Raw genomic sequence first — 15482 nt, forward strand, 5'->3', positions numbered from 1 at the left:
GTAAGAGGTTGTTGAATGACCTTGTAAACATAAGATGATATCGCACCCTGGTGGCCACAGACTGCTGCAACAACAGTCAGTGTGGCTAAGAGCGCCTTCTCCCTTTACGAAAATAACCATGACAGCCACAGTTACAGCAGTTTGTTACTACCATAAAAACCTCTGGTTTACTACATTAAATAACATAGCTTCAAACCCTGTTTTTATACAGTCTATGCTTCAAACACTAAAGATAACAATTTATGATCTTACAGTAGCTATTGTGGTCACACTTTAGTTTGGTGACCAATTCTCACTATTAATGGACTATTAAAAAAATCACTTTTGCCTCAAACACCTAATTTGATGCTTATTAATAGTAAGGTAGATGTTAAGTTCAGGTACGGGGTAGGAATAAGGGATCTATAAAGCAGAATAAGGCATGAATTTGTGCTTTAGAAGTACTAATAAACAGTCAATATATTGATAATTTGTATGCTAACAAGCAACTACTTATTAGTGAGAATTTGTCCCTAAACTAAAGTATTACTGCTATTTTTTTTTTTACTATAAAATCATAAACAGTGTGATATCTGTAAAGTGTAAGAAGCTTTGAGGTATTTTAACATTTACTTCAGCAAAATATAACAATGTAAGTATATATATTTTATTATAAATATTCAGTGTTTAAACATGTCTGCAATGACGATCTGTCACAGAGTCCATGCCCCATTAGCATAAGCATGCAAAATAAGGGAAAAATATTTTGGTGGTATTACAACAGTTTATACATTGATATTAAATAGAGATTATCATTCTGTTTGGCTGACTTTCAAGTAAATTAAATGAAAAAAAATTATAATAATTAAATACGACCAATAGATTAATAAAGAATGATCATACAAATGTTTTACACAAGCAATTAGTTACTGTTCATAGCAAACTGAGTGTAAATTACGAAAATATAATTTGTCTTCTGTAAACCTGTGAAATACATTGCATTAAGAGAAGTCAGTCTAAAAGGAGTGAAAAGCAATTTAAGTTATCCATTTTCTAACAGGCGGCTCTAAATCAGTCTCTTTGTAAACACACATCGATGATGTCTATAAATGGTCACAAATAGTAATTACCTACAATATTTTTGCATTGGGTCGCAAAATATGCATATTATTTGCACAATACAGTACATTTGTTTTAAAATGAGTAGCTATTCAAAACATGATAAAATCCAGCACAGAGCTCATATGGTGGTTTTTTCTTAAATAGCGGAGTTCAACAAATACACACAGAGGAGAAAAAAAAAGAAAAGAAAAATTCACACTGCCAAAGTCCAGTAAAGTAGAACTGAGATAAAGGAGTAAAACAGATAAATAAGAAAAGAGTATGACCTACACCCACACAAAAAAAGACACTGCTGTCATCAAAGTATCATTTATAAACAAAGCATTTAAGTCTAAGAAAAAATTCAGTAGCTGACCAAATTTTCTGCTATGATGTTACAATACATTTTTGATATCTGGATCCAACAGTAACCAGACTCAGAATCTGTGTCCTTGTTTTTCTTAAATACCTGTATTTAAAAAAGAAGAAGAGAAATCAAATGCTCCATGAGTCATTTGAGTCATGTGTCCTTTACTGGCTGGCCATTTGATGATCCACTAACTACACCATGTTTCAACTTAAAAGTAATAAAATATAGACTAATCAAGTTCAAGGCACCTTATCTTTGGTAGAACCATGGCCACCTGTATCAGTTCAAAGTTGAGTAGTGTTTTAAAATCAGGTACTTAGCAGATAGCAATGCATCTGCAAAACTGTCTCTTTGATCATTCATAATACAAACTTGTCCACAGGGAAGGCAGAGCAGAAAGGAGTGATAAAGTACGCAAGCGTTAGTAATGCTCTCATGTCTGCATGCTAACAGCTTGATGGCTTTGAAAGGAGGGAACTAGAGAGTACTTTGAGAGAGGAAACTGTGTCCGACTCTTTGATGTCATCAGTAGGTACACACTGTGAGTAGAGGTCACTGTTTGGTTGAGGTTCTAGATCTGGATCTAGATATCCACTCTCTGATTCTTTTTTAACTGTCACTTCGATTGCACTGGTCTTCTCTTTCCCTTGTTTCAGGTGATACATACTATGTAGATTGTCTGGGGAAGCAGCAATACTGGATGGCTTTTCAGGGGGGACATACAATTTGGGCACTAAGGTGAAACAAGTTGCCTCAGGAAGAGTCAAAGCCACATTGGTCCTGTCCTGAACTAAAGCTCTGGCCCGGCTGGGCGAGCTAAGATCAGCTGGCTCATCTTGGTTCAAAGGCACCAGAAGGGACGTGCCATTCAACTTCAGAGATACTCCGAGATCCTCAGCTTCCATCTTTGGCCTTTTGGTCATTAACTGGTCACCCCAACTCTGCAGTTCCGTGAGCTCCATGTCTCCAACAGACCTCTTGGTAATGGCTCGCTTGCTCAGGTTCAGTGGGAGGGATTGGTCTTGAGGAATAATGCCATTGGGTTGGGAGGTCTTGTTGAGATCCTGAGCCAGAACTTCAGAAAGACGCTTGGTGAAGGTGTTCATGTGTGCTGAGCCTAGACGGGAGCGCATCAGTTGACGCAGCTGCAGACTACAGCCAATGTCCAGTGGGAGGATCCTAAGAGGGGGCAGGGGAGCTCTAGTCATGGCGAGTCCTCCGTTCTGGGATGAGGGATCCAAACTACATCCTGAACACTGGTGCTGGGGACTCTCAGGAGTCTCAGGCGTACTGACTTTGGGCTGATGCACCATAATTGTCTGGTGGGGTGTGGAAGAATCTTGAGGAGTAACCTCATGAGTACTCACTCCATTAAGACCCAGACGGGCTCGGAAGAGGTCCAAAGGACACAGTCCTTTAGTAGGACTGAATCCTTCCAAGGAACCACCTGCCAGCAATTTGCAAGGAACTGACAGAAAGGAAGGAGCTTGAGGTTGTATAGTCTCCCTCTTCACATCTCGCCCAAGCATAGATTGATGGGGCACCGGTGTAGAGGATACGAGCGACAGACCTTGGCCATGAGGATGGTTGGTGAGCTTTAGCTCTTGAAAAATATTCAATGGCTGGACAATCTCTTGATGGGGTCTTGCTGGTTTCTCTAAGGGAGGTTTGGGGTGCAAGGGTGGTCTTCCAACTCTGCCTTTGGACAGAACTTTGGCATTGCGTTTTCCAGGTGGTCTTCCTCTTTTACGTACAACAACAGCACCATCTTGTGGTGAAGCCTGAAAAAGTAGCACAGAAAACAAAAACTCAATTTTCATTCTACTGATGTATTTTAACACAATAAAATTGGCAATGCTTTCCAGATATAGTAAGATCTAATATGATAGGTTGCAGTGGTGGGCCTTGAGGGCCAGCAAGGTCTTGTCTGCCAGACAAAACACTATCAGAATCACTGAATTGAAATATTAAAACTTTCCATGAATGTTAATTAAATTCTGAATTGTCTATTCTCTTCATTTCATAGCTTTTCTCTTAGTTGCACTGCTTCCAATAGTGTATCTTTGTATTACAACTTTTATCCAATCATATTTCAGCAATCATGTGTTGCCATGGTCAAAGAACTCAGCCTTGAGGCCTACAGAGTCAACAGTGCGGCTACCTGTACCTTTAAATAAAAGGCAATTAAATCGTAGCTTTAACCTATTCAGATTTTGAGTTGGCGAAACCGGGGCCATCTAGGCATCCAGTAACATCGGCATTTTAACATCCTTTGGATGTTCAGAGTGCGTACTAATAGTCAGAGCTAGCAAGCAGCGCACTGTAAATAATTGTGGTTGTTTTCATAGTATTATTACTGAATTAACTAGATCAACTTTAAAACACGCTATCACCCTCTTTGTTTTATAACAATGTTATTTGCAAGGTATAAACACGATTGAGTTGATAAAGTCATCAGTCATCATATATTTTTTTGTCATTTTATTAGGTTAATTTTGATGCTTCAGCTTAGAAATGATGTATGTGGTGTAGCCATGACTGCAGTGAAAGTAGATTTGTTGAATGATGTTAACTGGATTTCTTGCTTTAGTAATGCCATTCATTCTTGCTAAATGAGATACCTATCTGTGATGGAATGCCATGTTCTACTGCATTTTTGTATAATACTGATGGTTTCCATAGCCGTGGTGTCATAATGATGGTATTGAAAAGTCGATTCATTCAGGTATGACACCAGTGATGGCCTAGACTGATTACACAGAATCTGAGAGTAATAGTGTGAGGCTATTTTTATCAGTCCTGACATCAAATCTTTCTTAAAGTTTTGTTTGAGATTGCTGCACAAATATTTAAATATTTTTTCTACAGCAGTGTGGCATAACGTATATTAGATAAATGGCACATATGAACAAAGCAAACTGTGATTTGTCACATCACATGTCAGTCAGAGTACTTGCATGCAATGAACCAAAAGGATCAGCATTTCTCTTTTCTTGTGCTACAGACAAGTAAAATCCTTACCTGGGTGGTAATTGCATTCTTTTTGGGGCTGTTTGACAGCCCTCTGCCCCACACAGTCTTTTTGATGATAGTGGGTGAGACAAATGTAGCTCTAGGCTTGCCAAGTTCTGTGTTTTCTCCCCTTATATGCAGTTCATAAGGTAGCATCAGCCTAGAATTGATCGACAGAGAAAACGATAAATCAGTTAGCCCTTTGATACAGCAGGAAAGGATGGTTGCTGTAATCAGAGCCTCACAGTCACCTTTCATAATGCCGCCTGGTGCAGGTGGCAGCGCTGGTGCTGCCTGGGCTTCCACCCAACTCATTGTACACAGTCTTCCACAAACGATGCGATGTCACCTGCAGGTGATGGGGAAGACAATTACTCCCACTTACACTGCTGAGATCACCGCTATCACTTTCATTCTGTTATGATGGATTACAGCTAACTCAGCAGGGCCAAGTAATGAAACGACATGATAAACTTACCCTCTCATAGCCCCCCAGCCTTTTTACAACTGAATACATGAGGAAGAGGTCAACTGTGGACAAACAGTAAGACAGCTTGGTTATTTAGTTAAGTTAGAAATTTTTACCACCTAGTTAAGTTAAAAAAAATTCATAGAAGTGATTCTAGTAAGTGATTGGTGCTCAGTTTCAGCTAAATTTCCACATGCAAAAGCAGTCATATACATACTCTTTTTGAAACCCAGGTTGGGAACTTTGCTTATAGGGGAACCCTTGCGCTCCATAAAGAAAAACAGCTGATCCAGGAAGAGCTGCTCCTCTGGATGTGGGAGCCAGTTCCCATCCCAATGCAACTCCACACTGCCCATCACGTTCTCCTACAGGAATCAGTTAAAACACATTAGAAGGTCTTTCTTTTAATAACTGCTAAATAAGAACATTAAGGTGCAATCACGTTAGAAAAAAAGTCCATTGTCTATTGTCAGTATTGTAGCAATTATATGAAGCACAATTCCTTCCATTCAAACCAAGCAGCTTTTATGTTGGTCAATGCAGTGAATTAATTTGTCCAACTTGAAGCCATTGGGAAATATTTTACTTTAATGCAAAATTCCAAACAGAATGGATTTCTATTGAAATGAATAGATAGCCTTACCATAAGCATGAATTTGCTAAGCTATGGTATATACTTGTGTAGAGGCCACAGGCAATTGTAATTTTTAATTTTAAAATGATACTACCAAGCAAGCAGGGTTGTTTTGGCAATGTTAGTTATTTTAATGGTATATGCTTGTAGTTATACATTTAAATATATATTATATATTTTAAAACATACAAAAATAGAAATTTGTTTTCATGAAAGTAGCTGTGTTACTGAAAATAGTTAGCCTTGTTCCTTTTCTGTTTTTGTGGTCCCTTCAATATAATATAATGTGCATCATTATGACAAAAAAAGTGGCAGTAAAGACACAAATGGTGTGAAAGGAAGTCAAGACATCTAAGTTAAACAAAACAGGAAGCACACAGTGACGTCACAGTACACTTTTCCCCATTTGATCAAAATCTTAAAACATCCTGTTTAGACATCAGAATTGTATTCCAAAAAGATGCCTGTAGATCTAATTGTGTTGTAAATCCACAGCATACCTTCATCCTTTCCATCCATGACTCTGATAAATGGTTATTGTTTTGCTGATCACCACCTTTGCCATCACTGCCCTTTCTTTTACGAGGTCGCCCCTTCAGACTGAGAGAGGAGCATCCTGGGACAGAAACGTATAGCATTTTTAGGGCAACAGTACTCATTTGAGTTGAATGCAACCAAGAAAGCAACCATTTCGAGCATTTAGTGGAGTTAAAATTAAATTCAAAGAATATACACTACATATGGGAGTTGTCACAATACCAACATTTTTAAATAAATACAACCAAAAGTAAAATTACACTTTTCTCAGTGCCAGTAACAAGGTATTAAACACACTATTGAAAACACTTAGTCAAATATTAATATAAATTAATTCTAATAAAAATATCACCTAGCCTAAAAGTATTTCTCAATTAAGTAAATACTCCTTCAATTATTTTATTCAACTAAAGGTAATAGCATAGCAACAAAGTAAAGCAAAGTAACAAATAAATTCATTAATAAAAAACTAAAACAAATCAAGTAATGAACAGCTAAAAACAACAGGTCTTTAACAAATCAAATAGTCTACTAAAGAAAACTTCTATCACGACTTAAAGGTCTTCTATCAACATAAGTTGAGTGATATTACTTAAGGTAACATGAAGTGACATTACTTGCCCAAATTCTGGACCCTGTGTACACTGTATTGTAACACTCAAGTTATATATATTAGTCATTTTGAATGTCTTTTATATAATTAATAAATGTTTGCCAACTGAATTAGCCTGCCAAATCACAAAAAAGTTTATAGTCACAATCCAGCAAGAGTGTAGTACTCACCAAGCTGTGTCAGAATGCTAGCATTGCTCTCTAGAGTAGGGTGGTTGAAAGTATCCCGGCAGTAGAGGACTCGTGTGTTGTGAAGGGACACTTTTATCCCTCCTAGAGCCAGCAGGTGAGGGTCCTGCAGACTAGGGGAGCTAGCCTGATCTGGGACACGTCTTTGAAGGGAACGAAAGCGGCAGTACTGGGGATAACTGAGAACCTTCACCTTCTGCTGTAATGGCTCATCTGCAAGAGAAAACAAAACAAAACAAAAGTGTCAGTATATAAATTTAGGAACAATTTATTAACTGTAAAATAATGATCATCGCCATCAGATCAGCTGTCATGCTCTAGTGCAGATTAAATGAATAATATAATATAATATAGCCGTTACAATCTCCGGGCTCAGACTTTATGGTTGTTATATTTGCAAAATACTTTAACTATAAACAAGGAAATTTTATGTAAGCTGGACCGCCTGGAATGTCAAGTAGTGCTCTGACCTTTCAATAAAATCCTTTCCTTTTTTAAATTTATTTTAAAAATGGTAAAACTTTTTTCTCTCTCTCGATATCTCACAAAACCTCTGCAGTTCCATCATGAACCGCTAGGGGCAAGGGGATATCAGGACAGGAAAACTGATCAAATGCTGCTTTCAAGTCTGATTTACACCTTTGGTTCTTAGATGCTTCTTACTCCAAAGTGATGTGTTTAGTTGAGTTCAATAGACAAAATAGGCCATTTTTATTCACACTATTCACTTCCTAACAAAAGCCCTTAAACAGTATTGTTTCATAAGACGATAAGGCAAGATGTTCTTTGTCTGAATCAGTAAGTTTACATGGAGCACTTTATTTTTATTATAATCGGTTTTAAAGTCCAGTCTAAATGAAAATGCTCAGTGTAAACACCTCATTCGGAATAAAAATGCCTAAACCATTTGAAATTTCAATCGGGATGAGAAGAGATAAACCTTCGGATTCATCAGTCGGAATCATTTTAATCATTCATTGAAATAAAGCTGAAATATAACTTAAAAAAAAAATTAGTTGTAACTAACTGACACAAGTTTAAGCTGATTTACTAAAATGACTAAAAATTAAATAAAGTCAAGTCACCTTTATTTGTACAGTGCTTTATATAATATTGGTTGTGTCAAAACAGCTTTACAGTGTTAAACAGAAAAATAGATAATATATAAAGCTAAAGAGAAATACTAGATTATTAACTATTATAGTAGTATGTAAATCATGTGAATAGTATGTAAATAATACTAGTATAACTGGCCTACGTTAAACATGAATGCATTTTTTTTTTTTTTTTTTTAAGTCCAGTCAAAATTCCAAATTCACACACACATTTCAGGATTTTTCATCAGTTTCTCACCCTCCCTCTTCGTTTTTCCTTCCTGTGGATAAGTAGCATCTTGTGACACATCAGACGTCAGAGAGCCATGAATGTTTTGACTGCTATGCTTCCACTGTGGCGATTCCTGACAAGTCCACTTCACCAGATCCTCCACTCTGACCACAATCTTTTTTGATACAGCGAGGACTTCATCCTGCATGCAGAAACACATATAAACACCAAGCAAATGTCTAATAAATGAAACTACAAATCTTACACATCCATATGAGCTTACAGACAGGACCAGGTTTAGCTTAATGGCCTGATATATTTTAACAAGTGAATACTAGAGAGAAGCCTCTCCCTTTTCCCCCCCATGTTATACTAGTTAACAATAGGACACTAGTCACCTCAGGCAAAAACAACCAACTCAAACGTTTTTGCTTTTTAAAAAAAGGGGGTAAAAGCCCAGCTGACATTTAGATGCTTATCTTTGCAACATTCTCACATTCAACCATTTACAATTGAAACTGAAAAGCTTTAGGTTCTCTCTTTAGTCATTTATTTTGCTATAAAAAGGGATCTTGTTCTAAACAGATTATTAATAAGTACGTTGAGGTTTTGTTTAAAATGCTTTTCCAATTTAGGCATGGCTACTTCATACTGCAAAAGGATTTCAATTTCAAATTATAGTATCTAAAGGGAGTCTTTTTACTTTTGATCAGCATATGGCTAACAAACTATAAAAGTGCTAGTTTCATTACCAATTCAACATTCTACAGTATGACTGAAGTAACAAATTCTTATTACTAGTTAACAGCACATTTAACAGCAGTTTTTAATTTGCACAAAACAGAAAAAGGGATGGGATTTTACATTCTCCCTTTTGTGTGTCATGCTCAGGCCATGTTCAAGAGACAATACACAGTTTGAATGGAAAAAATACAAATTGCAGTGCTGTGCATGTGTCCTGACATTGTTATTACATTGTTACATAAATTAAATATATTATAGATAAATAAAAACCTTTCTGTATGTATTTTGCATTATTTATTAATTCTTATTATTACCTATTTATATTTTAACATGTCTAAAATAACAGTAAACTACTCTGTTCTTGGCAAGAAAATAGCCTTTGGTAATAACTATTATAACAATAACAACATCAATGTTGAAAACAGTTTTTGCTGCTTAATATTTTCCTATTATGAATAAAAAGTTTAAAATGGCAGAATGTATTTCAAATGTAAATCTTTTGTGACATAATAGATGTCTTCACCGTAATTTTTTGACCAATGTAATGCGCGCATATCACAGTTTTCACAGAAAAATATTAAGCAGCAAAAACGTTTAACATTAATAATAATTAATGAAATTAAAAGAAAATATAGCTGCAAGCAGCAATTATGGGGCCAAGCACTCCAGCGCTTCAATAGTCTAATTTATTCAAATGTTATTAGCATTTTTGTGATATTTCATTATTTTACATTATTACTTTCATTATAACTCTGCCACCAAACTTTTTGAGTACCTTCAGGGCATGGAGCCGAAGATTTTTGTAATTATTTTCGTAACGATACGATGCTGCGTTCCAAAAAATACAGCAATTGAAAACATAATTCAAAATGGCCGACGCCTAAAATGGCTGACACGGGAAAATTGTATATCATTCGACTCGACATGACTCACTGAATCTAAAGAGACAAGTTGTGTGATTTTTAGCCAAAGCATTCAGAAGTTATAAGCCAAAATATGCATTTTTCATATCTCCTGACCTCTAGGTGGCGCTGCGTCGAAACACTGCAGGTAGTCTCAGGTCATGGTTTTTATAACACACACCAAGTTTGGTCTCAATATGCCTCACCGTTGCCAAGATATAGCCTCAAACACATTTTTGCGTGCTTTTCGTCAAATTTGTTAACGTGTCATTCGAGAATGGTTGGATGCATCAACTTCAATTCCATAACTTTTTGCCAGTATTGTCTGAAGATGATCTGAGCCAATTTTCGTGAAAATCGGACTAACCGACTAGGACAAGTTCGAAAAAGTAGATTTTTCAAAAAATTGAAAATAGCGAATTTTAGAGTTCATTCGACTTGGCATGAGCCAAGGATTCAGATGAAAAAAGAAATTTCATTTTCTGGCTTACGGTTCAAAAGTTATTCGCATAAAAATATTGAACTTTGGACAAGTGGTGGCGCTAGAGAGTTGGAGTTAGAGACTTCAAATTTGCTATAGTTAATGTTGGGACTGTCCTCTATAAGAATGTTTAAGAACTGCCATAGACTTGCGGCGGAAGCGGAAGAATAATAAGAAGAAGAATCCTAACGGATACAATAGGTGCCCACGCACCTTCGGTGCTTGGCCCCTAATTATCCTTGATGCATCATGTGACACTAAATGAAGACTGAAGTAATGGCTGCTGAAACTCCAGCGTTGCCACAACAGGAATAAATTATATTTATTTTTCTACTAAAACAGAAAACAGTTTTATAAGTTGTAAAAATGTGTCACAATAATAGTTTTAACTCTTATTTTTCATCAAATTAATGCAGCCTTAATGAGCATCAGAGACTTTTTTTTTAAAAAAACATTCAAAATTGTTAATCATTCTAAACTTTTTTGTATTCCAAACTCTATTGTGGTACTGACCTTACATACACTGCCCTCATAAAATAACTAATCAAATTAATTGAGTTTCTTTAAGATTATTTGAATCTCCATAAACCTTTTGCTTTATTTATGAATTTGTGTTACTATTTGTTTTTAATTATTTGATTTTTTTATTAACACACAACGGAAAAATTTGTTAAACTATTAATATATATATTTATTTATCTATAAGCAACAATGGCTATATTCATGACAATATTAACTGTTATATAAAATGGTGTGTATATCTACATTCAAGATGGTAACATACATCTGGTGCTCAAGGATGGATCTATGCACTATTTGCCTTTAATCAAAGTTTATATATGTTACTTTTCCCATCTCTCACCTCTCCGTGCTCTACTGCTCTGCCCTTCGGGGTGTCCTCAGGTAAGAAGTAGAGTCTAGAACTGGCCAGCAGGCGGTGTTGTGTCTGATCTTCCCACAGCAATGTGACCTCTGCTATACACACTGGCTCCTGGGGGCCACAGCGCATGAAGTAGAACTCACCAAGCTTCCAAACCTGGGTTGGACCCCCAGATGCTTGCTTGCAACCCACTGACTTATAAAAGGCAAAAGACCCTCGAAGGCAGCTGGGTGCACCTAACCACTGTTTAAGACAAGAGCAAATAGGTTAGAAAATAAACATGTTTGTATGCACATATGAAAACACCCACATGTGGCTTTTTTTACAGCTGTGTGAGAAAATGACACATTTGCTTAGAATATCTTCAACAATACTGAGCCAGAGTACAATAATTATAGGTTACACAAGTTCACAAGCATTAAAACCAGTCCATGGTTAAAAAACAACTTAATTCATATAGTTGACTTGGAACTTTCTCCTGTGCAGGTATTGTAAGCAAATAGAAATGCTGTCATTACTCAAACACTTCATAACAGTCAAAGCTCTAGAAAAAAACTGATGCATACAAACTATGAAGAACAAATACACACATGCAAACACTCTTCACATGATTCAAATTATCTGTCTAAGCACTAAGCATTGCAGTCTTCTCAAACCAGCTGAGCAGTAGGAAAAATAATCTGTCTTTTATCAGTGGTTTAGCTCAAATCTAAGGCAAATATTCCCAAAACATAATATACAGTAGGGGCAAATTACACAGGAACCAATCATTCACATAACCTACTCAGAATTGCTTGGTCCTCATTGGTTTCCATGGTTGAAAACACATTCCAATGTATTAATCTACTTGGGAATGGCCTAATAGCAGTAGAAAAAAAGCATAAAGATTTTTTGTTTGTTTTTGTTTTTGGAGTTATAGAAATTAAAACATAAAGGTTCTGGAGTGATGGTGACAAAATGTGGTTTGCTGTTATCAAACATAAAAACTAATAATAACCAGCTAAAATGGACAATAAATAAAGCCTTCACTGAATATTACACACAAAATAATTTTTATAATTTTAAATTATAATTATGTATATAAATATTTAATAAAGATATTTAAAGAAGCATGTATATACGTATGAAGACTGATTCATCTCAAACATACCATAGATAATTCAGTTTATACAAATAAATATTTTGCTTAAAAGCATGAATGTATAATACTGTGGTTTAATATATTCTTTTACATTATTTTAATAACATTAACATTCTTAAAACTAGTATGATTGTTGTTGTTTTAATATCTTATTGAAATATAATAAGATACTGTATTAGCATACTAAAATAGCTCATAAAGTAAACAATAAAACTCAAAACAAAAATTTTATATTTATTAGTATGCAAAAGAAAATACGTCATTTTAGACTTACTGACGACAGAAATTGTTTATATTTAATAAACAATCACTCATATAACACCGATAAACAACATCCTCAATCCGGGTGTTTTGGAAGGCTTAATAATACTGGTATTCATTCAATACGCGCAATAACATTTTAGGTAACTTCCTACTGCCACATACATAAAAGTCTCATAGGTTATCATTTCAAAAATGTACTGCAAAAAGCCTAGCATTTCTAGCCAACACAAAAAAATCTCATATTAATATTAAAAGCCACCAAACAATATCACGTTATACTGACTAAACACAACATTTTAAATATAATATTACAGCTTATATAAAGACAAAATAACTTGAGCATGGTTAAAAAACTTCGTAGTCTCAAAGAAAATCAGCAGCCAGCTGCACAAAGTTTACCTCTTCCTACAAGTTTCATTACCACGTCATTTTAAAATCATGTTTAATATTCGCGAGATTTTATCGGAAAATGTGTCGACATAAAAATAAGTTTTTAAAAAAAGCTTTCCCTTTAAAATCGCGAACTGGATTCGTATAGTTTTTAATAAAAAAAATCAAAAAAAAAAATCAGTTTGGCAAATGGCAAATGTGAAATGTGGGGGTGGGGGGGCAAGAGGGAGAATCTAGGTAGTCAACACGGCACACAAAGAAATTAATCATTAACGAAAAAATCGAAATATCAAAAGCACACGTTCTTAATATAACAATGCATTTTTATACAAAACCAATACAGCATCGAGGAAATTTCAAATACATTTATAAACAAAAAAAGTTTCTCATCTAAATACGAGACAACATTTTCAAATCTTCGTTGGCTTGATTGGATAGGAATCAATTCGTTATTTTAGCGAACTTCAAATATTACGACGTGTCGAGGGAGCATCGATTAACAAATAAGGATTTTAATTTAAAAAAAAAACAAAGAAGCATATTTCAAGCTCGCGCGGCGACCGCCTCGAGCTGCAACAAAGTAACAATTTAAAGTTGTAATTCAGTTTACCTGTATCGTACTCAGCTCCATTGCAACTCAGCATTCCCCTATCCCTCTCTCGATGCCCCCTATCAAGTTACACAGCCGGGTACTAACAGCAGCACCGGCACACACATAAATGTAGCTGAAGAAAAGCTTGTGCTTTTTTGTGAAAATAGGGCAGGATCTAGGTGTGGCTTAACTCCATTTGCCAAAAGAACTTTAATATATGTTGTGCATTGTACATACAATTTCTTGTGGAAACACGCTCGCTGTTTAATTTAACCCAGTGTCTAACAACGATCATTAAATACAACACAATTTCAATATGGAGCCCTGAAGTCAGCATTTCAAGACAAAATCTAGATCTACAGTACAGAGCATGCGTGTTGATTTTTTTTATGAAATAGCTCATTATTGAATGCATAAAACAAATAGTGAACACCTAAAGATTTACATTACTAGTGTGACGTGAAATATTTTTATTTTTTTAGTGTTATTTGTTGATTTATTTTACAATATGTTTGATCTATCATATATATGCAGGAGATTTCCACTAAAGTATAAATTTTCCCAATGTAAACACTAGTCTTGTTGGCCTGCACTGTCGTTTCCTGGATCAATAAGATGAGTCCGTTTTTTAAAGTAAAAATAGATACTAAAATATTTATTTAATAAGCAATATAAAAGTCATATATTTAGTACTCCAGCAGGGGGAGTGTGCACGTGATCACTTCCACGAGACAATGGCTGTGACATTTTATTTTTCCTGCTCTTGCTGACATTAACCTGAATTGCATGCAAACATGGTTGACTCGTAGTTGTCTGTATATGGAATATTTATTGGAAGCGAGCTGAACTGGATGATGACATCAATGAATCATCAATGAACTGACTTTAGCTGGACAAATTACTCTTTGTTATTGTCTTGCATTATTGACAAACAATTTTCCTGTTTGACACTGTAAAGCTGCTTTGACACAATCGGTATTGTATAAAGCGCTATACAAATAAATTCGACTTGAGGCTGTAAGACAAAAAAAAATCCTCATATTAGTCGTTTACTTAAAGATATTTAACAATTTGATATTAAACATAACATTAGTGGCAGGAAACCCGGCTAGGAGGACTACAAACAAATACAATCTTTACAATATTGACTGCAAATACTACTGAGAATTTGATTCTTTCCCATAGTTGGAGGCATGTGTCCTCCCCCCATGATCTACACCCCTGCAACAGAACAAATGTCCAGTCCTGAGAGGATATGTGACAGCAGGAGTTCACACCACCATTGCAAAAAGTCTCTTGCATTTGCACTTGTGTGTTTATTCTTCCGTGTCATCGTAGAATGTCTGGTGAATGTGAAGCAACTGGATATAGTTTTTCGATTTAGCAAACCTTAATTTTCCCCCTAATTATCTTAACAGTATTTTAAAATATAGTCTGAAGATATAGATGGCTTTAAAATTTTGAAAATAAATTAGAAAATTCAATATAGAATATTGTTTAGGATTATAGACTCGTGAAATTGATCTGTTATTAATGTTAGATCAATAATTAATTACTACTACTACTACTACTACTAATCATAATTATTATTATATCATCATTCTATTCTTAATTTAATCCACAACAAACTTTATAAAAAAAGAACAAAACTGTCTTAACAACAATAACAAAAATGAAAGTGGCATAAATGTATGTGCATAAAATGAGGAATTGTATTTTTGATTCAAATAATGGGTCACACGTTATAAAAAAAATATAATTGCATAAATACATTTCATGAATTATGAATTGTACCATTAAGCAGCAGTCAAGGTCAATTGTTTCTAATGGCTCTGCATATCAGCACTGATGGTCAAACT

The 15482-nt window shown here is 35.2% G+C and overlaps 1 protein-coding gene across 1 annotated transcript; it reads right to left on the reverse strand.

The window, feature by feature from the left end:
- Positions 1–1396: 1396 nt before the first annotated feature.
- Positions 1397–13925, reverse strand: LOC132130134 (AT-rich interactive domain-containing protein 5B-like). The gene is made up of 10 exons (XM_059541796.1): positions 13642–13925; positions 11219–11479; positions 8257–8431; positions 6886–7116; positions 6066–6181; positions 5149–5296; positions 4941–4993; positions 4714–4811; positions 4472–4622; positions 1397–3231 (listed from the first exon to the last, which is right to left on the reverse strand). Exons 1-10 carry the CDS (start codon positions 13660–13662, stop codon positions 1897–1899), a joined length of 2589 nt encoding a protein of 862 aa, XP_059397779.1. The 5' UTR covers positions 13663–13925; the 3' UTR covers positions 1397–1896.
- Between the last annotated feature and the right edge of the window lie 1557 nt (positions 13926–15482).

This window comes from Carassius carassius, chromosome 47 (genome assembly GCF_963082965.1).
Source record: "Carassius carassius chromosome 47, fCarCar2.1, whole genome shotgun sequence".
NCBI lineage: Eukaryota > Metazoa > Chordata > Actinopteri > Cypriniformes > Cyprinidae > Carassius > Carassius carassius.